Source organism: Zophobas morio, unplaced genomic scaffold (genome assembly GCF_036711695.1).
Source record: "Zophobas morio isolate AGI-343-1 ecotype UQ-CSIRO unplaced genomic scaffold, CSIRO_AGI_Zmor_V1 ptg000021l, whole genome shotgun sequence".
Lineage (NCBI taxonomy): Eukaryota > Metazoa > Arthropoda > Insecta > Coleoptera > Tenebrionidae > Zophobas > Zophobas morio.
In genome coordinates this window covers 9,368,608-9,391,738 of record NW_026972126.1, presented here as the reverse complement: position 1 = coordinate 9,391,738, position 23,131 = coordinate 9,368,608, and the positions used below count along the sequence as shown (strand labels likewise).

The 23,131-nt window shown below is 33.3% G+C and overlaps 2 protein-coding genes and 4 long non-coding RNA genes across 8 annotated transcripts; 3 read left to right on the top strand and 3 right to left on the bottom strand.

The window, feature by feature from the left end:
- Positions 1-5,032: 5,032 nt before the first annotated feature.
- LOC135132872 (uncharacterized) lies at positions 5,033-5,643 on the bottom strand. Its single transcript, XM_064061087.1, has 3 exons — positions 5,534-5,643; positions 5,358-5,483; positions 5,033-5,309 (listed from the first exon to the last, which is right to left on the bottom strand). Exons 1-3 carry the CDS (start codon positions 5,595-5,597, stop codon positions 5,110-5,112), a joined length of 390 nt encoding a protein of 129 aa, XP_063917157.1. The 5' UTR covers positions 5,598-5,643; the 3' UTR covers positions 5,033-5,109.
- A 533-nt stretch (positions 5,644-6,176) lies between these two features.
- LOC135132939 (uncharacterized) lies at positions 6,177-8,971 on the bottom strand. 2 transcript variants are annotated; one of them, XR_010281112.1, is made up of 3 exons: positions 8,813-8,971; positions 8,579-8,764; positions 6,177-8,524 (listed from the first exon to the last, which is right to left on the bottom strand). It is a non-coding gene; the product is annotated as an uncharacterized LOC135132939 (long non-coding RNA). The 2 variants fall into 2 exon arrangements; XR_010281113.1 differs by having other exon boundaries at positions 8,816-8,970.
- Positions 8,972-9,107: 136 nt separating this feature from the next.
- Positions 9,108-9,879, top strand: LOC135132937 (uncharacterized). The gene is made up of 3 exons (XM_064061158.1): positions 9,108-9,347; positions 9,398-9,526; positions 9,581-9,879. Exons 1-3 carry the CDS (start codon positions 9,284-9,286, stop codon positions 9,775-9,777), a joined length of 390 nt encoding a protein of 129 aa, XP_063917228.1. The 5' UTR covers positions 9,108-9,283; the 3' UTR covers positions 9,778-9,879.
- Positions 9,880-11,077: 1,198 nt separating this feature from the next.
- Positions 11,078-11,800, top strand: LOC135132880 (uncharacterized). The gene is made up of 3 exons (XR_010281102.1): positions 11,078-11,348; positions 11,397-11,531; positions 11,608-11,800. It is a non-coding gene; the product is annotated as an uncharacterized LOC135132880 (long non-coding RNA).
- A 2,536-nt stretch (positions 11,801-14,336) lies between these two features.
- LOC135132428 (uncharacterized) lies at positions 14,337-15,467 on the bottom strand. 2 transcript variants are annotated; one of them, XR_010281028.1, is made up of 3 exons: positions 15,115-15,467; positions 14,756-15,056; positions 14,337-14,704 (listed from the first exon to the last, which is right to left on the bottom strand). It is a non-coding gene; the product is annotated as an uncharacterized LOC135132428 (long non-coding RNA). The 2 variants fall into 2 exon arrangements; XR_010281027.1 differs by lacking the exon at positions 14,337-14,704 and having other exon boundaries at positions 14,752-15,056.
- Positions 15,468-15,554: 87 nt separating this feature from the next.
- On the top strand, positions 15,555-16,152 carry LOC135132427 (uncharacterized). The gene is made up of 3 exons (XR_010281026.1): positions 15,555-15,728; positions 15,777-15,911; positions 15,975-16,152. It is a non-coding gene; the product is annotated as an uncharacterized LOC135132427 (long non-coding RNA).
- Positions 16,153-23,131: the final 6,979 nt, after the last annotated feature.

The following is a 23,131-nucleotide window of genomic DNA, read 5'->3' as shown; positions in this document are numbered from 1 at the left end:
GACACCGACACTAGTCTGAACAAATGTAAAAAAACATGAGGCGGGATTCAGTAGCGGGTGATAATCACTGAATTATACGTCACTTATTTCATAAATACAATTAACGAAAACGTAATTAGTAATATGGCTAAGTAAATGAGAACGGGAATTAACACCAGAGTACAACGAAGCAACGTTATTCTAATCTCAAATAAACGAAGTGCAGCTTGAAACTGCAATGAATTCCCATCCCGTACGAGCCGTACCGAGTTTGACCTTGCTAACCCGACGGCCATCCGCTGTCCATTATTATAATAATTAAATAAAGTATATTTGATAATAAACAACAATTGACAATGAGTGGATATTTAGTTTATTTAACCCAATCATCATCCTTTATCATCATTTTGTGAAGAAATACAAATGCAACAAATTTTTGGGTTTTATAATTTTTTAAGAGGAAATTAATGACTCCGCGTATCGTGTTTAATTTAAATAAATTGACAACGCAGAGTTAAAATTCCATCCATGTGTCCCTGGGCCGACGCACTCTTTTTTTATTAATAAATATTTTAAAAAGCAATACATACATTAATCCTTTTAATTTAACTGTTAACTGAATCATGTCAACAAAACGCGTTTTGTCTGGTTAGAACTAGTTTTAACTGAAATTCAGTAAATTATAGTTGTAACAAAGGTATACAGTAAAAGCTAGTTTTAACTAGAGAAAACGTGTTCTAACTGAAAACGGGTTTTAACTGTAACATATCCAACTTAACTGTGATGTAGATAAGTATATCCAAGATTGTGTTTGTAACATATCAATTCATTTCAATGTCAATGGTTATTGATAACATGATAGGGTAATTCGAGGGGATATGGCCATAGAGTAAAGATGGCCAACGCCTATATACAAGCAACCCACTACTAGATATCGGTACTACTGGCGTAAACACAGTTATTTGTGTTGGTTATGCTTCTGTTCATGCATAGTTTCTGACGACAAAACTTCTGAAGGTAAGTTTTACAGGTGTTACGTAGATATGACAACCAAAAGTTTTTAAGCATTCACTTTCTGGTACAATAATATCGTATATAACATTCTTGATTGCTCAATTTTTTTCCTTAGTGTTCAAATAATGTCTCACGATTAATATAACCTCAAACCGACATGAAATGTGCATGTGTCGCCCGTGGAGACTATGGTCATCTCTCCTCTACAGAAAGGAGAGTTGGCCAGCACTTTTTGAGGATAGTTCGTCATGGCTATCTATCCTATAGTTATGATTGATTTTTCAGATGCCGAACATATATAAACGAAAGGCATTACATAAACGTGGATTATGGTCCCAAAAAGGTCTAATACAACCAATGGAGGCCGTAAATAAAGGTGGAATGTCTGTACGACATGCCTCTATTGAATATGACATTCCGCGAAAAACATTAGAACGACGTTTAAAAACAAATAATACAAGTAAAGTAGATTGGGACCTAGTGGTCTTTTTGGGGATGCAAATGAAAAAAAAATGTAAAACATATTAAAAAAATGCAGAAAATGGGATTTCTGCCAACAAGAGACGACATTCGTCACATTGCTTTTTGATATGCCGAGCAATGCAAAATTCCAAATCGATTTAACAAAATTACTGAAAAAGCTGGGTATCCTTGGCTTCAACTATTTCTGCGTCGGCATTCTGAGATTCGAATTCGTAAATCACACGAGAGTAATATTCAGAAAAAACACGAAGTTATAGCAAATTCTCAAAAACAAGACCATAACTCTAATCAGTAAACCATTGATGAACCGCAAGCTGGTCCCTCGCACTCTCTAGAAGAAGAACAAGAGAAATACACCTGCCATGAAGCAGTGGAAAGCTTCTCAGATATCGATATGCTAGCTGTCGAATTAAACCAGACAAAAGGTGAGAGACAACCCAGTACATCACATGCAGAAAAACAGGAAGAAAAAGAAACTCCGGTAAAATATTAGAAAACATTTCGGAAGTACCGAAGCTGACTGTGGAACGAGCTAAAAAGTGAGCAAAAAGTATTGCTTGCTTGCTAACTTCACCAGAGCATATACAAAAATGTAGAATTAATCAGGTAAAGAACCAAAATATCAGTCAAAAAACCAGTGGTAAGATGAAATCACAGCGTCCACTTGGTGGCAAGAAATCTTACAAAACAACACCATCTTCCTCGCTCCGAAAGAAGAGAAAGGATTCTTCAGATTCTTCATTTGAGTGTACTAATGATGAATCTGATGATGAAACATGTATAATTTGTGGAGAACAAGGGACATCAGAACTCTGGTATCGCTACATTTCATGCGGAACTTGAGTGCACAAAGTATGCAGTGGAAAAAATACACCGAAAAATTACATGTGCGATTTTTGTTTAAACGTATAATCTGAACGTTCTTTTTAACATTTTTACTAGTTGCTTGGATTTGTACCGACCTCCTTTTTTTGTTAAATTTGTTTATTTTATTCGAAGTTTTTATGACGAATATTCTTTGTTTTTGTGTTTTTCAATAAATGCTTTATAAAAATTATTTTTTTATACGTAATGTCTGTAAAAAATGATATGGCCATCACTGCCTACACCACCCTACGCTATCCGTCGATAAAACAACAAAAATTCTGAAAAATTCTCTGTGAAGGTCTTTAGCACTTATTGACTGATATATGAAATCTATGGTGTAGCAAAACATTCTCCTTCAAATTTCAAGTCATTTGCTTTCATGGTACCATAGAAATCTTCAAAGAAGTAACCCATGGCCGCGTCCCCTCGAATTACCCTAACGTACGATCACCTAGGTCTACATTTATACCTGTTTTTATTGTCCGATTATGTCGCTTACAGATTTAATAAAAACGTGCCAAAATAACCTTTTAGAGCCTATGGTGGTTTGTTTGCTGTGATTAATTATTATGAGTGACAGAAACTGTAATACTTTTTTAAAATATAGAGTAATCGAAAAACGAGCAAAATTTATTAAATTTTTGTGTCTAAAACTAGTGGCAGAAACTAATTTTACTTTCATACCTCAAATTTTGAAAATTTAATTTTTAATTAAGTCATATTTTCAAATTTGACAGCTATTTCTATGTTTAAGCCATGGTAGAAGGAGACATGGTATAGGCATCCGATGTACCAATTTAAAAATCGTCTGCGCATCTATTTGTGACGTTAGGTGGCATCAATGACCTTGTGATTCTTGTGAGCTTCGCTAGGGAAGTCTAGGGAATTTCAGCTTGAATTGTCATTGCTCTCTCCAATACGTCAATTAGTTGTCGGATAAGGAAAGTTAATGAAATTAATAATGATAAAAATGTAATTATTGAAGGTTGAACGATCCAAAAATGTGGTTTCGTATCAATTTCAATAAATGTGGGACATCAGCAAATGCAAATACCTATTGGCTCTTATCTCTTGAGTTTTGAAAAAGAGGTTTTTGACATATTTATGCTCAGTTCTCTCCACAAACCTAAATTCTGCGATCACATCACGCATACGACGAATAATCACAAATAAATTTTTGCAATTTAAAGAATGTATTTTAAATTTCGCGCTAATTTCACCCCACTTGACGTCACACCCGATGCGTATGCCTATACCATGTCTCCTTCTACCATGGTTTAAGCGGCCTTTGACAGTCGCTGAATATGTGCAGCGCCATCTAACGACTGTGGGATCTGGACTCAAAGTTAAGTGCTTGACAGCAGACTGACTGTGTCAAGCAATGTACCGGGTTAGTCACGAGAGAATTACTTCTGAAAATAATTTTTACGCAACCCAAAATACAGAGTCATCAAAATTGTTTGAGAGAGTTGGTAAACCTGAACTTGAATAATTTGGTTTATTAAGTTGTATAAAAATATTAGCTGTCAGATTTGAAGTTTCTAATTTTTGTCACGCCACTGAATTCATTGGCATATAACCTTAAACAAATCTGTCATAAGGTTGACAAACTTCACGACAAAAACAGGGGGTACCAACTCTCTCAATCAATTTTGATGACCCTGTACTAATACCGTGTACTTCTGGATACTATATACTATATGTATTTTGGGTTGCGTAAAATAATTTTCAGAAGTAATTTTCTCGTGACTAACCCTGAATAATACTTATCTTGTAGAGCAGCTTTCAAGACGAAAGGGTACAGGTGGTGGGAGTGCGCAGAACATTGTTTTGGTTTGGCCTTACAAATATCGTGCAAGCAGTGGCAGCGGCGATGAATATTTCGATTTTAAATATTAAAATATTATTGGGGTTAATAAAAATATCACTTTTCTATTTTATTAGCGTTGACATTATAGAAAAAGAATTTAAACAATTATTAGTGCTATATTTGATGTATGAGTTGAATAAAAAAGTAAGTAAAAGAAGTAAAAAGGTAATTTTTAGTGAGCAATAAGAACTGTTAAATTAGGGTACAGTCGAAGCTCTAGTTATAAACGACAATTATGCTAGAATATGAACTGTGATTATTACTCCGATGTTAAAGACAGAAAACGTTAAGCCTTATTATAATCCGACTTTACGGTATCGATAAATTGTGCCAGAAAATAAAAAAACATATAATTATAGTCATAGGTTGCTTATTCTCAGAGTTTTAAGCCAACTTTTATCTAAAGATTTAACTGTTGATTTAAGACTAGTCGACTATAAAATAGTATATGATACTGGTTTATAATGAGGGGTTCGTGAAATTTTTTACTCATGCTATAATCCCTCACATTATAAACTCGTTTAATAATTAAAAATACCAAATTTTGTGTGATAGATTATCATAATTTATTGTTACGTAAGTCTATTTTTTTAACAAACAAATTAATTTATTTTTATTAAATGGTTGTCTGTATTCTTTTGTAGAAATTGCTCTTTTTTTAATTGTTTTTGAAAGAAGTACAACTCAGCCGAGCCTCCCTTCTCAATGCATCGATGTTACGCCACTGATGGCCCGGCTACAAGTCGCGCAACTTAAGCCCCGCCCCTGTACCCTTTCGTGCTGAAAGCCGCTATAGAAGTAGAATATAAAAACTCCAAGTCACAAACATGTCTTTATTTTTTAAAATTTATTAGTTTTTTTTTTGTAACTGATTAATGTTAAGTGTACATACATGTTTACAACAACAGACACATTACAAAACTCATTAAACTTAAAGCCAAAATAGCAACTTTTATAGACGCTGAATTGCACTCATCTGTAATACAAACAGCACATGAACCTACTGTAACTGCTGAATTATTTTCATACTGTTCTACCAAAGTGGCACACAAATTATCCGCAGCGCATGATCTATACAGAACTTCTACGTCAGGTTCTAAAAAAAATTAAAGTCAACATTGTTGCATCTGCTAACTATACGTACTTTTTAAAACGTAGGCAGCGCAAATTTCTCCATCTTCACAATCTGAAGGAGGAATGTGTTTTAACTTTACACAGTCAGATTTAGTGGTCAAGGGACCTGAACACTCGTAGCACTGAATAGAAGCAGCTGGAAAGATCTTTACTACAGAGGTTAGTATAAATATAAGTCATATTCACCTAATTGACTTTGTTGCAGTATTATGCAACCTAGCAAAAACACTATGCTTAGAAAATTGGCCATGGTAAATGTGCGTATTTTTTATAGCTGGTCTTTTATACTATGATGTGATTTTTAAAATAAATAAAGAATTTAATTTTGTGTAAATATTTTGTACACCAATGTATAAGAAGGTTTAGTTTAAATACGCATGGAAAATTATAACATGTCCCATGAGTGGGAGGAAGAGTCAGTAGCTGTGAAAATTCCACGAGTGTACGGAAACACAATTTTCTGCGAGTGCATTTTGAGCACTATTTATCCATGGCACTAGAAAGCCGTTCTTTTCTACAAAGATCTTTCTGAATAAATAATTTCCTTCAGGAGTTTGTGGTTTTAATATTTTTGTATTGAACTGAACCTTGTAATCATTTAATTTAATCATTCACTATTTGGTTGTAATAGTTTGATATAGTTCTCTGTGATTATCTTGGAATTGGGAAAAAGAAGCATTTAATATGTTTGATTTTGCGTTTAACTGTAAACTATAATTATGTAATATCTTATGCTGCTTGTACTAATTGTTCAGTATAATATGTTAATTTAACGTACATACTCAATTTTCATATAAACTATACAAATATTTTAAATAAATAGGGCAAGTCTTCTCAAACACGCATGAATTTAATCTATGTTTATGTATGATATTTACTAACTTCAAACAAACATATGATACAATTAACCGGAGTAAGCTCCTCGAAGTACCTGAATATTTCAAATTTCCCCAAAAGATAATAATAGCTGTCTACCACATAATGGAGATTAATGCTATGCCGTGGGTGCTATAGAATGCTATGACCGTAGTGAAGCCACGTGGGGCGAAAGTTCTCTCAGCGTTTCCGAAATGCAGTTGAATGCTTTTCTCCGGTGCAAGTGGGACCTATACGAAACCATAAATTCAAATGAATCGAATTTGAGTGGAAACATGGACTCGCAAGTGGCGGAAATGTTGAACAATGTGCTGTTAGGGCTTAGTAGAGGGCTCGGCACCAAGTAGGATCCACCGTCTCCAAAAGCAAGTCGTAGAGAAAGGAACTTCGCGGGTAGAGAGACTGAACCGCTACCCGGAACCAAGCGGAGAGACCCAGACTCCTCCCAGTGACACACGCAGTGCGAAGAGAGCGGTCACACCTGCTTTTCAAATGTGTATTTTTGCAAAAGGCTTCCTTGTGGGAGAACTAGAAAACGCACATTAAAACATCATTCAAGAGAGGGTTTTCAAGACACTGCTGTTTGCTGCAGATAACCCTTTTGAAGATGGACATCAAACCCACCTTGTAAATGGGAAACTTCGACAGGGGGTAATCCACATATAGTGTCAGGATGAGGGACCTACAGTTGGAGGGTTTCACTTTGCGGTATACATCAACCGCGGAACTTCTAAGACCAAGGAAAGCTTTGCTATTTGTTCAGGAATTACTCGTGGTTTTCAGGGTGACTTTAAGACCCTTAGAGGCCCAGAATCGCGACTATAACGTTGCTGGGTAGACAGGAAGACGGAAGTGTAGAAAATGATAGTTAACGGTCCTACTGAATAGGGACCCACTGTTATTTCTGCAGTTCAATCTGAACCATAGTGGTGCATCTTCGGCTTTTTCGGCATCTGGGGTGTAGAATTGGGCTTCTTCAGAAACAGTGGATATATGGGGGGCGGTTAAGGAACCTGTGTTTACAGAAACGATCAATTATTACAGGTCCTATCGAATGTAAATTCAGGACATATCTCTACTTATTTCAAACGGTACAAGCTCTTCCTTTAGAAAACCTGATTTTAGGGATGTAGTGGCTGCCCGTGTAAATATCATACGTGGTGGAACGCAGAAAATTCTGATAGTGTGTCTATCTGATATGTGACCCACATATACTGTTATCCTCAGCTGAACTAATGGCGATAACAGACTTTAGCAAGGCTAAGGGATGGCCCCTCATTGTGGGATACGATTCGAACTCACACCACATAGTGTGGGGGAGTGCTGATGTCGATTCCAGAGAGCGCTTCCTCTGAATTACAGTTGTTACAGCGGTTTGGATATTCTGAACCATGGAAACAAACCTATTTTTGTCACTAAAGTGAGGGAAAAGGTTATCGATATAGCTCTCCACTCAATAGGGTTGGCTCAGGAAATCAAAGACTGGCATGTATCAGAGTTCAGTTCATCGGATCATCAATACATCGGATTTAGCATTCAAAAGAATGGAGAGTCGAGACGAGAACATAAAGATCCAAGTGAAAAAACTGGTACTTCTTTAAGGAGGCTTTCTCGAAAAGGGCGAAAGAGGCCAAATAAAGTCTGACACGTAAAAGAGGCGGAAAAAACGGCCGCCTAGACACACAGAGTTCTACAAAGCGTAACCCTAAGTGGATTGGGACACACTGCAAGGAACATTTGGAATAGGGCTCGACTGGACACATCATCCAATTCTTGAGAGCTCTATAAGAGGGTTCAATAAGAATTCAAATGCGCAATTCTAAGTAAAAAAGCAGACAGATGGAAAGTCTTTTCTGGAAAGGCAGGCAATCGTCCACAATCAACAAGACTTCAGAAGGTCCTTATTAAGAATCCGTTTGCTAAGCTAGGGTCGCTGTGTACGCTACCGCTACTTACCGTGTCGGAAAAAGACATTTTGAGACTTCTATTAAATACCTACCAAGAATTACAGATCTTGTACTGTCGTCACTGGGGACTGCTAATAGAAGGGCCTGATGAGAAACGCAGTGAAAAGCTACTGAGACTCTGTAGAAAAGATCTCAGAATTGTAGTGGAGCTGTTCATTTGACACAGCGTCCTAAACAAACACATGTGCACCATCGATATAGTTTCCGATGCCTAATGAGCTTAGAGAAAGATGAAACCCTGTGTACAGCTTCTGTACCTGCCCAGCGCTTGTTGGCATTAGGAAGGAACACTTGGACTTTCAAATTTTGGAGTGACATGATGTTTTAGATGCGCCTATAAATTGTAAATGAGTAATAAAGTGTGTGAAATCGACATCAATTGTTGTACCTAATTTAGTTGTTGGAACAGTCAAACGAACACATTTTATTATAGTTTATTTCTCTCTCTCTCTATAGCGCGGCGATACATCCCTATGTTTAAACTCAGTTCAAACACCTCGACACCGACACCGCGTTCGAGCTCGTAGCTCGAACTCGATATCCTATTCCGGCGCGCGTCGTATACCTATGTGTTCTATAATACGAAAAGAAAGGAGTTAAAACTCTAATACATTCTACGAACCACTAGTAGTGAGTTATATCTAGCAACAAAATTAAAATTGAGAGGACGATGCGTACGTTTGGCACTAAAACAATAAGTCAGTCATAATTTTAATATAAGATAGCCGTATCGTTTTTAAATTGGAGCAAAATTTGATTCTTATCTGTAATAGTTAATCCTACAGATTAAGGTAATAAAATGTAATAGTCAATAACGATATATTTTATTAAACGCAGAATACACATATGTAAATGGTTTAGATGCATCTAACATTGTCAGAAATCTTCTAAGAAAACAAACAGCTTCGCCCAATTTGTTCCCTTGTATTCGTACTTTAATTACTGAATATATCGAGCAAGGTGGAGTGTTTGATAACGAATGTGAGCACAAAGGTAATAAAAGCGTCTTTAGAGTAAACATGGCGTGTTATTTGGCTTAACAGATAGACGTTAATTCCTGATATGAAACCCTAAATACAGTATTTAGTCAAACATGGCGTGCGTTGCAAGAATAGCTATCCTTTCAGTTTTAGCGTTAACCCTGAATATTAATTTTGGTAAGTCAGATTGGTTTTATTAAGAGTTTAATTATCCTGTAATCATGCAGCCTTTTCGTTAAATTGTTACAAATGCACTGGTCCGCTGAACATTGGTATGGATTGCGAAAACAATTTGGAGGATATACCGGTTATTCCGTGTGAAGGGGGTGAAGTTTGTGCTGAATACGTTAAAGGAAGTATGATTTTTCTCCAGTTTTTTGAATTTTTTCTACAAGTTTTTTGAATTTTAGACCCTGGGACTGAGATCCTACACAGAGGTTGTTATCCTAATAATCAGTGTGATATATTGAACGACCAGTATATAAACAACCCCGCTGTTGCCGTAGTAAGGTGTACAACTTGTGACAGTGACTCTTGCAATTCTGCAAATTTATTAACGGTTTCTGTATTTTTAAGTTTTATGACATTGTTTTTGTTCTATGTATAGGTCCTCACACAACTTGATATTTACCACATTTTAATATTTTTTTGGATATTGTTTAACTATATCTTTATTGCAAAAATAAATAACAGGTGTTTGCTTTTATAATTTAGTCGCATGATTTTAGATTGTCAGTGGCATCCTTTAAAGCGCTTAAAAAAGTACTCGAAAATGTTTACATTTTACTAAGGTTTTGTTCATTATTTGGGTTATTTTAAGGACAGTTATGACAGCAGGTTAATTTTTATTTAACTGATGTGTCAGCAATTAAAGTGTGATAATTACAAAAGTCATCTTATCAAAGTAAATTGGTTGCATAATCAAGACAGATTTCAGATTACATATACATTGTGTATTTACTCACTGGCTATAAGTTTAAATAAACAATGAACCGTTCTTGCAGAACGTTTGCTTAATTTAAGTAATTATTTCTCATTCGTATCGATATAATATCTAAACGTGATTTTTAGTCCACAAAAAGTGAATAATTCGGCGCATGATTCATGCAAGTTACGTCATTCATTCCCATTCTTATCTTTTTTATTTCGCTAAAATAGTGGAATATGGAGCCACCACATTTTACATTTTAAAACAGGGTCCACCAATCACTGAATTTGTGACTAGGTTTCGACAGGATTTCTAGTGTACATGTTTAATTTTTGTCAATGATAGGTGACAGATCTGTCAATGGTCAACCAGTGGTGTCACCGTGTCAGTAGTGCCAGAGATGTAGTGCTGTAGTACCACCTATAAAAATGATCTCACGATTAACTCTAATTTAGAATAATGAGCTCGTTGTTTGAAATACACGTATGAATTTTAAATCTTCGTCGCAGAGAGTACTTTTTTATTTTACGTTAGTCACTACTAAAAAAATAATCAGGAATTTGATTTACATACTTTAAAGAGGGTTGAATAGCTGGCTAACCAATTTAGAAAAATAAAAGTATCTTACTGAAGTCAAAAAATATGGTTGTATTATTATTAAAATATTTCTGGCCCAAATAAATTAAATTACTTTTTTGCAACAAACTTTCCAAAAACAAGTAAAGAAAATATACTGCATTAAAAAAATCGTCTTTGTTTATTTGTAACATTTACTTTAAATTGAAACATCTTGCATATTTTTAAAATAAAATTTAATTTTTGTTTTTTTTAATCTAACTTTTAAGTTAGTTATTAATTATAAATAAGGTGTTATTACAAGGTACTTCTTCCACTCACTTGTTTTTACTTATTTTCCATTTAAGACTTTTAAAACTACTGAAACGGAGAATTAAGCAACCGTGATTGTATGTCCTCAAATCTAAACACACTCAACGATCATGTATTTAATTGATAAGAACATAAACAATCTTTGAACGAAATTTTATTGTCGAGGCTTTGTCTGTGATTGAAACGCATAAACAGCTGTAGTAGTGGTTTCTACGATGAAAACATTTTAACTAGTGAGGTATAGTGAAAGAAATATATTTCTTAATTTATTTATATACGTTTATAAGTGAACTGAATTTGTTATCACCAAATGAGTCTTATAAACGTTTGTTTTGTTATCGCACTCTTTAGTGTTTATCAAGGTGAGTATTATCTTAATATTGTTAAGAAAATTGTAGTTGTGGTTGTAGTTAGGGGTGACGAAAACACTTTAAACTGTTACTACTGTGTTGACAAATGTGATTATCCTTTTGAAGAAACAAGTTGTTGCTCTAATGGTCGTGATGGCGAAACATTTAGCTGTATCTCATCATTTACCATAATTGGTATGTATAAGGTTTTTAATTTTAGTAATTTTTGTGTTGTAATAGTTTCTGTAATTGTTGTATTTCTTGTTTTTAGAGGGTACGCTCATGGAACAAAAAGGCTGCGTTTCGAATGACAACAGTGATGTTATATGGGGTTGTGAAAAACTTAATGATATGCAAGATAGTTCATGTCTTATTTGCAATAACGATTTTTGTAATTCTAGTACAAAAGTAACAAATTCAGTATTTATTATATTAGGTTTAGCATTAAAATATGTTTTTAACTATGTTTTCTAAATTATCTGTCCAAGATTTATTATCAGTGTCCTAAGCAAAAGTGTGATAAGTAAATCATGTTTCTGATAAGTTTTCCGATTTCATAGGAAACTTTGTCGATGTGGAAAATAATAGTCTGATAAGACGTGTGCACCAATTTCAAATTTATAGCCTAAAATATAGGCAACGTTGCTAACATCAAGATTGCAGGCAACTGCTCTTTGAATACTGTCGGATATAATAGAGGGCGCAATCAACGTTGATTTTAATACAGTGGCTTTATTAGAGACACTGGCGAGAATGGTGGTCTTGTTTTTGATTGGTTGCAGCTTGTCAAAATTTCAAATTTGTCATTGCTGTCATTTTAATAAAGTTTTTCAAAATGCCGGGATGTGTTGGCGTTGAATGCACAAATTCGGCAAAAAAAAGGTATAAAATGACTTGAATAGATAGGTAATTAAGGGAAATAAAAATGGAAAGAATGTATTTTAGGTTGCCAACCTACCAGTTTCCACTGTTTAACTTATGCAACCAGCAATTCACATTAGCCTCATCATGGCGTCTATCCGGCCTATTGTCGGCACTGTCTCTAATAAAGCCACTGTAGATTTTAATTTCCACATAGCGTATAAAGTTCGGATAAAGATATAGTGAATTTATGACTATGACTTCATAAGCATTTTACTTCAGATCTCGAAAATTAAAAAACACAAAATTTTGAAAAAATTCGGATTTTTAAAATTTTTAGATGACTTTGGACACTCTTTTGGTGATTTTTAGTAATCTTTAACCTTAATTGTGTCTATAAGTTCGAAGTTGATTTCCTTATCTTTCAGTAGCTTGTCATGGGCGTTTTACCACCACTTAACGAATATAAATGTATTTTTAATAACATACTTAATGCCATCAATAATCTTCATTTTATATAGCAACACAAGCGTTTTTTTTATGTTTTTTTTCTAATGGATTGTTAGATAGGATAAGAATGCACTTCTTAATATCGGGTATTCTTGCAATTTTTGAGGTATTTTAGCACCAGATTTTGTAGTTGTAGGGCATATTTTCTCAACGATTTTTGTAATAGGGACCATCGAACGACTGGACACTTTCACATTTTCTCGACGTTTCATGTTCCCAAGGCACGAAACAAGTGGTGTCCCGTTTTCATGTGTCTGTCGTCTGTTGATTTTTATTAGACAGATAATAATCTTCCAAACTGCTGGACCGATTGTTGCCAAATTTTGTATGTATATACTAGGAATATCATGTAATCATCCCCAACAACAGTTTGATGACGTCGGCTCAATGTACTGCATAATTAAGATTACCTAAATTTTATGAAATAGCACATTCCTTTACTTGTGCTTTATGAATAAGTATGTCTTAATTTTGTTTACTATTGTTATATTTATTTTATTGTTTAATTCGTCTTTTTCTATAGTCACATAATACGACACTATAACAGCCACCTTAGTCCAGTGGTGGCGCGCTTGTTTCACAGATGGGAGGTCTGTGAACTGAAAATATAGTACGTTAATATTAGTATTACACTGCTTTTGTTCAAATTGATATTTGTCTTTGCTTAAATACTGTTGAAGTCACAAAAAATTTTCTTATGGAAAACTGAGCAAAATTAAATTTTATAATTTTTAGGCTGTATTTCAGAGGCGATTGAAGTTCTGGATAAGTAACCTTAGCCTTAGATCAAGTTTTTATGTCTCCCACTTGCTTTGTTCTGAAGTAACATTTAGTCCTTATTTGATACTGTTGTTTTTCGTTTTTTTGGAAATAAATGACTCAATCGATGCCAACGAAAGTGATCTGATAAACAATATATGTGAATTTTGTGAGGTAAGAGAGAAAAATAAAAATTGTCCAAAGCAGGTTGGTGAATTGTGCAATACCTATTATCGTGTCATCCAGTGGCGGCTGGTGGGTCAAAATTCCGGGTCGGCCAAATATTTTGAGTCTACACCTTGGTGTTATATATTTTCGTAATGTATGGCTGCTACTCATTAACCACTGACATTTTACGTGCCAGGATGTACAAAACATCTCAAATGTTTCGACCTGTTAAAATAATTTTTTATAGGAAATTGACAATGTCAGTTTGATTCCAAATACTATTAATCCTTAATTCTACTTGTTCTGCTTTATCATTAATTGAGAACCACCGAAAACATTATTTTTACTGAGTTCCGCGTCGACCGGCGGCTATACGGCTTGCCGACCCCGGACATCCACAATTAAATAATAATAATTAAATAATAACATGCAGTTAAAAAATATAGAAAAAAGTAATAATAAAAGTACCAACTGTTAACTATCTTCATTCACATTTATTTTTTTTAATGTATATGACAAATTGTCAAATAAATTAATTGAATAATTGAAAAATTAAAATGATTTAAAACTTTAAATTCGTTTCTGAAATATCTGAAAACGCTTAGATGCTACAAATACAGAAAAAGCGCATTTATGTTGTAGCTAAGTTATGTCCGAAAAATAAAATTTTAGATAATTTAATGTAATTTTTTTCGTTTATTATTCATACACAGGAAAATGTATTAAATCGACAATTATTATTATTAAAAAAAAAATAGTATGCACTGAAGAACATCGAAGCCGTTATTGTTTTGTAATTTGGTTAGCTATCTTAAATATTAAGCGTTTTAAAAACTAAATTCGCGTTGCTGGGTACGGCGAAGGAGGATTTCGCCGGACCTGGCACAACATACGTTCCGCCAGGTCTTTGTCTACTACAGTGTACTAGACAAAGGGAACGATGAAACCGTAAGCTGCTACGAAGTCGAAACATCGAGCATAATGCATTCCTGGATACGGCGTGCCGAAATCTCGCCGGCAAAGCGTGTTTATCAGCATTTAAAATTAGCAACAAATGCTTTATTTTGTACCTACAATATAATAAAATATATTTTTAATATATATGATCTATCCTAACGTACATTCAAACTTTATTTCTTTTTTTATTTTCTAATTTCAACGCTTACTAAGTATTTTAAAATGACTGGTACGGCGTGACCGACCCTGCCTCCCCTGACCAGCCGCCCCTGGTGTCATCTCATTAAGATTTCATCTGGTGCACAATATCATAAAATAATTCCGAACTTATCTGATATCTGATAATAAATTTCCACAATTCAAACGTGGAATTATTAGAACTCCATCTGTTTTGTGAGTAATAAAATTATCTGGAAGAATTTTTTTTAAAGATGAAATAAATATAGGCTTATTTCTTACGTTCAGCTAAAAAAAATACACATAAATGCATTGGAAATATGCAACCAATGTTACGCAAACTTACTTGATTTAGAAAAAATTTCTAAATGTCAAGATTATCTGTCTAATGAAAATTGGGACGGTAGACAGACAGACAAACGGGAGACCTATTTCTTCGTACTCTAGCGGTGATGAAAGGTCGAAAAAACGTAAAACTACAGATTCGATTACAATACTTCCTTCGCTTACGCTGGGGAAGTAAAATGGAAGGAACAGATTTCACAACTTCAGACATGATTAAAGAGGGAACAAGTACACTGTGTAGAATTATTTATGGACAAACCCATATTTAATTCCATTCCTCCACTCACTTGTTTTGATTTTCCACTGAAAACTTATAAAACTGTTGAAACACAGGCATGAATAACCTTCCCCAAATATAACTGCGTACTCTAAACGATTATGTATTTAATTGATAAGAACATAAATAATCCCTCCGTAAAACATTATTGTCGAGGCTTTGTTTGAATGAAACTTATACACGTATAAACAAGCCAAAATAGCGGTTTCAATGATGAACGTATTTTTAATTTCTGTATATTGACACAAATATGCATATTTAAGTGAATTAAATGTATTATCACCAAATGACTTTTATGCACGTTTGTTTTGTTATAGCACTCATTAGTGCTTATCAAGGTTAGTATTTATCTTAATTTATTAATCAAATTATAATTGTGGTTGTAGTTAGGGGTGACGAAAACACTTTAAAGTGTTACTACTGTGATGACAAATGTGATTACCCTTTAGAAGAAACAACTTGTTGCTCTAATGGTCGTGATGGTGAAACGTTTAGCTGTATATCATCATTTACCATAATTGGTATGTAAAAGTGTTCAACTTTTTTAATTTGCCTATTGCAATTTTTGTATTTTTCATTTTCAGAGGGTACGCCCATCGAACAAAAAGGTTGCATTTCGAATGACAATAGTGATGCTATATGGGCCTGTGAACAACTCAACGGGTTGCAATATAGTTCATGTGTTATTTGTAGTGACGATTTTTGTAACTTTAGTACAAATATAAAAAATTCAGTGCCTACTATGTTAGGTTTAACATAAAATATTGTAAAAAATTATATTTCCTAAATTATCTAAGATCTCTTTTGTGGGGATCATAAGCAGGAGTATAATAAATATACCTCTTTGATCAGTTTTTAGATCCAGTCCAATTATCAGGGATGAATAATTCAGCGTCAATTCTATTGACGTTTATTTTTATTTTATTTTATTTTTTTGGTTTCCAACAGCCCGAGGCGCAATTAACGTAACCAAGTGACAGAACAGAAACCGCTAATAATACTTAATCGCATATATGTATAATCATAATCAGCTAATGCAATTTGATTCGATTTTTGTCGTATTTATTCGGATCCTTTCGGCACAATAGCCACACGTATTGGTCGAACGTAAGCACCGCAAGAACTTGGGTTACGGACCCGCTTTCGGATGCGGAGTCGTTATAAATGCATATTAACAAAACCTGATGTCTGATGTTGAACTTTCTTCCGTTACGTCATCCGGGCTCGTTTGCGTATGCGGAATAGCTATAAATCCAGCTTTAGTCGCCTAAGAAAGCGACCATTACAAATCTAGTCGTATTATGTTCCTAATCACGTCCATGAAGTGTAATTTTTTTGTACTGAAAAATATTACTTTCTTTTACTCACTGGTCACTCTTTTGGACTGACTTGTCAGCTTTTTGTTCTTTTTCACTAGTAGCGTAGAACCATTATCATTCTCTACCAAAGTCAATAATGATAATTAAATTTGACCAAGGGTAATAATGGAAGTGAAGTTATTATTGACCAAGGTCTATAATAAAAATTGAGGTTATGTAACGCTTGATGAATGAAAGTTGGCCATTAGTAACATCAGATTGTATCTCTGTTGTCTACTAGAGTTAATATAAATGTTACAGCTAATATCCGAAATCCGTTATTATGCATAATAACTAGACATTTTAGGAATTATGCGTAATAACTAAACTTGTCAGTTATTATGCGTAATAACTGAAATTTTCAGTTATTATGCATAATAACGGAAACGTTTAGGTAATATTGATAATAACTAACAGAGGAACAGGAATTATGCATAATAATAGCTGATTTCACAAAAAACGTGACAAGATGAGCAATTCAGGTTCTCATAGATCAATGAAAAGCAATGGGAATATGACGTTTCTGTTACTGTAATTTGTCCCGTTTTTTTTAAATTAACTGTACATGTGATATGTAGGGGAAAGGGAGGCAGGGTGGGTAGCTTTTTTGAAAATATTATGCATAATTCCTGTTTCTCTGTTAGTTATTATCAATATTACCTAAACGTTTCCGTTATTATGCATAATAACTGAAAATTTCAGTTATTACGCATAATAACTGACAAGTTTAGTTATTACGCATAATTCCTAAAATGTCTAGTTATTATGCATAATAACGGATTTTGGATATTAGCTGTAACATAAATACTCTTTGAACAATATTCTGAGTTTCTCCAACTTTCCACAAAAGCAATTTGCATGAGTTCGTTTCTGATTTGTGATCATTTATTAAAAAAAACTATAATTAAAGGTTGACTTGTTTTCGATGTTTCAAGTACCAGCGAAGGTAATAAACAACAGATGGGAATTTTGTGAACCATCAAAAATTGTCCAAAGAATGTTGATAATCATGGTGACAGTGCTAATAATGGAAAACAGTTGTAAATGTTAAAAAAATTGTAATTAATCGATGTGATAATAAATTTGCACATTTCAAATGCGGCACTATTTGAACAACATCTATTTAGTGAATAGTATTATTTGGAAAAATGTGATGTGCTTAAGATAATAATCCGTACTTTCGTACACAGATAATATATTATCAAAATACTTAATTCTTCGAAAACTCACGTAATAGCCCAGGCAACATGATGTCGTCTTTTTCACGTGAATAAATGGTCATCAATTACGTCATAGTGACCAAAGATTTCACGTGATATTGACGTACCAATGACGGTCAAATGTCTCGTCCAGATGACGTCATTTTCTGACGAACTATTGACGTGATGTACTGACGTCTTATAGACGGCATTTATTGTCCATTTTAAGACGTTTTTTATATTTTGATTTTTAGAAAAAAATATGCAATAATAAAACGCTGAAATACTTTTATATTTTTATGTTATTTACCTTAAATAAAATATTATAATTCGTTATAATCACCAGGTAAACCCCAAAACAAAATATGTATTAATTAAAGTTAAAACAAATTAATGTAAAGAAATTAAATTTACTACAATTCTGTACAACCAACAATGAACTTCAATAAACAAATAAAAAAATATATGTCAATTAAACAAATTAATGATAAACTACTTTTAAGAACACAAACAAATCTACATACAGGTAATTGCGAGTCAAATTACTATAAACAAAAAAAAGGATAATATACAATATATAATCAAAAATAAACGTTGCAATAAAATATGCTATTTAAAGAAAAATCAGTTTTAAAAACACAAAGAAATCTATTTAGTTACAAAGAATATTAAAAAAAAAACTATAATAAACTATAAATCAATCTTAAAAACACAAACAAGTCTATTTACAAAAAATATATAAAAAAAAAACTAGAATAAAGGGAAAAGACAGTTGAATCGCATTGTTGAAGTTACTTGCTTTGAAAATACACTGTAAAACTTTCTAATTCACGACGACTTGACTGTCCCCAACACACAAAAAAGTACCGTTAAGAATTAATTCTGTTTTAACAATCATATTAATAACCTAACTTTTTTAAGTTTGCCTTAATTTATTGCACTGAAAAGAAAAACCCAGTGCATGGATTAATGGAAATGCAATCATTTTTTCGTCTATGGGCAATAATAGCCAAATTATTAAATTTAAGGGATTACGGCTTACAGCAGAAGACAAATTCTGCATTTTAAAAATGCTAAATTTACTTAAATCTAACGGATAATCGTAAAATGGTTGCATTGACAAAAACATATAGCCTATCAGGAAAATCTCGTTGTCAATACTTTTTACAATGAAGCGAAATGTGCCATGTATAGTAAGTTATCAAAAATATCGTAGTATTACAGGCATCTACCTGTATATAATATCCAATACCTATTATGTGTTGCATTTCCGGAAGCGGCCACTGACCCTTTTGGGTATCTTTACCTGATTTTGTAAATAGTACTGTAATTTTAGTACTTCTGTAACCGTCCTATATTAAACATCAAAACCGAACGCTGTCCATTATTTCAATTATAACAAACAAAGGTCCTTCGAGCAATATCAAGGTACAATTCGGAAGACCATAGATGGTCGTATCAACCGGATTACAAAAAACGTTGGTACTACGATTCGGATTGTATGAAACATTGGCACTTCAAGCCGGAACAATTATGTTATATGTATATATGAATTCATTGTATTTTTTAACTTACAAAGAAATCTGCTTATTCTAATAGGCAAAGATAATCTTTTAATTCGTCAAAATTTGTTTAGGTGTGGTCTTGGCGGCATAACTTCTATTTTTGTTTTCTTTTTCAGTTGTCAGATTTGATGACGTTTCCATGTTGGAGATTTTTTCACTCGTTTCCTTTAGCATTTATTTCGTTTCGCACATGTGTTTTGTATTTGTTTCAAATCTAGAATAAAACTATGTTCATTAGCATTAGTACATAAATAATTTCAGTAATATACCTTTTTTTTATGGCGCCTCATTTTCAAAAACAATCACCGTAAGTTCTTCATAATCAGTGGGAGTATCTTTAGTGACTAATGGTGGTCCTTCTTAAAAAAACTGCTTTTGTTATCTACGTACTGTTATCAAAAATAACAGAAACATGTAAAAATTAAAATGATTACTTTATTAAATATTAACTTACCTAGTGTAAATAAGTATAACCCACACTGTACAGAAATTTTAACAAAACTGCGTTAAAAATGAAGTGAGTAACGAATACACGAGAAAGTTTCGGCAGTTGAGAACCAACTGGAAATATTGGGATGCTTCACTGTGAAGTGCAATAAACATAAATACCGAAAAAAGGGAAAGTCCGAATGCACGCCTCAAACATCTGATGTATTGTATGGTAAATACGGAACTTGGGCATTATTTTCTCATTAGATGAAATAAATTTAATAAAACTAAATATTAAATCACTCTCCAATTTTTTTGGTAACCATCATCACTTTATAAACGTCTTTATAAAATCAAAATTCGACGAAGGAATTCTTCAAAACCTTGTCCCATTTTAGGGACAATGGACAAAGAATTTTTATGACTTTGTTTGTGTCGTGGGACTCGTGGGGTCTTTTCACTATTATACGCTCAACCCCGGATGTTCTATTTATAATTTGCCAAGCAGGTACTTACAAAATAACACTTCCAGAGTATAAACAAGTTTTCAGAAATAATTATTTGATTAGAAATTAGTAGATGAAAAAACTTGTCTTTGGTGTATTTCTAATAAAGCCGTTGGTTTTTTTTTTGCTCTAAAGATAATTAAGCATTATCAAGGGCACTTTTTAAAGAATACGACGATCCACATCTAATTGATCATATAATCTATAAAAACATGACCAAGAAAGGACGGCCTTTTGACGTCATTAATTGACGTCAGAAGTAAGTCATAAAAATCTCGTCATTATCACGTGATTTTTTGGGCGAATGACGTCGCCGACGAGTTATGACCAAAAATTGACGTGAATTAGACGACAGTCTGCTGCTTGGGAGTTGAAGAATTTGAACTTAAATATTGCATGGTGCTTCCATCTTTTTTAGACACAGGTATTTTAACAAATTCTGAGTAATATTAAGAAACTAGAACAGGATTTGTATGGTTTTCCCCCAATGATCTAATAATTAATGGATGGAATGTTGAGGCGCGTAATACCGCTCGCATGCGATGACAACTAGAGAGAGAAATAAACATATCTACAGTGAGTGTTGTTAGACAAGGCCAACACGTATCGGTAGGCAAGAACGAGCTTCGGTGCCGTTGAGTTAAATAGGAGATCATGTAAAAATGATTTTAAAATTCAACTTTGTTGTCGTTTTTTTTTTATTTTGTAGGACACTGTACATACATACAATACAAAATGAATATAAACACACAATTTATTGAACAAAATTAATTTTGTGTATACCTGTCTGATTTTATTAGGAACTTGATTATTTCTGCTGTTTTCATAATTCAGTTTAATAATAAAAAAAATACGTAAAATTACATAAACCAACTGGACTACATGATTGTTAAGTGGATCTTGATCCAAAATGTGGTCATTTAAGACATTAAACATAATTCTGAAATTTAGTAATCTAATGGTTTTAATTGTAAGAATTTTAATAACATTCGCTGAAATATTATATTTCATAGTTCTGAAAGTGGTTTCAGCTATCTTACAAACTTTGATGACATCAACTGATGGCTTTGTAAGTTCACCTCTATTTTTTTAAATTTAGCAGTGCCGAAAGGGTCTCATTGGGTCTCATTGTTAGTCAGTTTTCTAGGCCTTGTTTCATTTTTACTTCCCGAGCGTAAGCAAAGGAAGTATTGTAATCGAGTCCGTCGGCCGACTCTCTACTTTTACGTTTTCTTTAGGTCTCCCATTTCCGTCTGTGTGTCCGTCTGTCCGTCTGTCCGTCCGTCTGTCCGTCTGTCGTCCCGGATTTTTATTAGACAGATAATCTCCGAAAGTACTCGACCGATTGTTGTGAAATTTTGTACTTATATTAAGAATATCATGTAGATGGTAAAACGCTAACCAAAATTTGTCTAATCATTCCCACCACTAATGCGATGACGTCACTTCAAAATTGTACATAGTAAATGGGTTTTCAATTGTATAAAATAACAAAGTCCTACGCATGTAGTTTACAATTCTGAATCGACTTTTCACCCGAAACGTCCAGATTTTTGGAAAAAAAAATCAAAATTATAAAACAACATTTTGAAATTTAATTTTTAATCTGCTAACCAGAATGCTTTGAAATGTTGCAGATGTTTTAAGGCTATAAAGAGCATAATAAATTTTTAGTCAAAAAATATTTGCTTATCCCCTCCAAAAACTTGATGACGTCAGCTCAAAAGTTTGTGGAATAAATCATATCTAAAATGTACAAAATATGATGAGTCTGTACTTGTGATCTATCACTCCATTCATATTTTTTGGATTGGCATATACAGGGTGACTCAAAAAAATTAATGAATGCGTAAATTTATTTTACTGATTTACTCAGAAACTACAAAACCGAATGCTTTGAAATCTTGCAGATGTTTTAAGGTCATAAAGAGCATAATAAATGTTTAGTCAAAATATATTTGCTTATCCCCTCCAAAAAATTGATGACGTCAGCTCGAAAGTTTGCCGAATAAATCCTATCTAAACTATAAAAATATGATGAGTCTGTACTTGTAATTTATCACTCCATTCATATCTTTTGGATTTGCATATACAGAGTGACTCAAAAAAATTAATGAATGCGTAAATATATTTTATTGATTTAATCAGGAACTACAAAACGGAATGCTCTGACATCTTGCAGATGTTTTAAGGTTATAAAGAGCATAATAAATCTTTAGTCAAAATATATTTGCTTATCCCCTCCAAAAACTTGATGACGTCAGCTCGAAAATTTGCCGGATAAATCATATCTAAAATGTACAAAATATGATTCAGTCTGTACTTGTGATCTATCACTCCATTCATATTTTTTGGATTTGCATATACAGGGTGATTCAAGAAAATAAATGAAAGCGTAAATTTATTTTACTGATTTACTCAGGAACTACAAAACCGAATGCTTCGAAATCTTGAAGATATTTTAAAATTATCATAAGCATGGTAAATTTTTGATCAAAACGTATTTGGTCGTCCCCCCTAAAAAATTTATGACGTCACCACAAAATTTTGCTGAATAAATCCTATCTAAAATGTACAAAATATGGTGAGTCTCTTCTTGTGATTTATCATTCCATTCAAATTTTTTCGATTTGCATATACAGGGTGACTCAAAAAAATTAATGAATGCGTAAATTTATTTTATT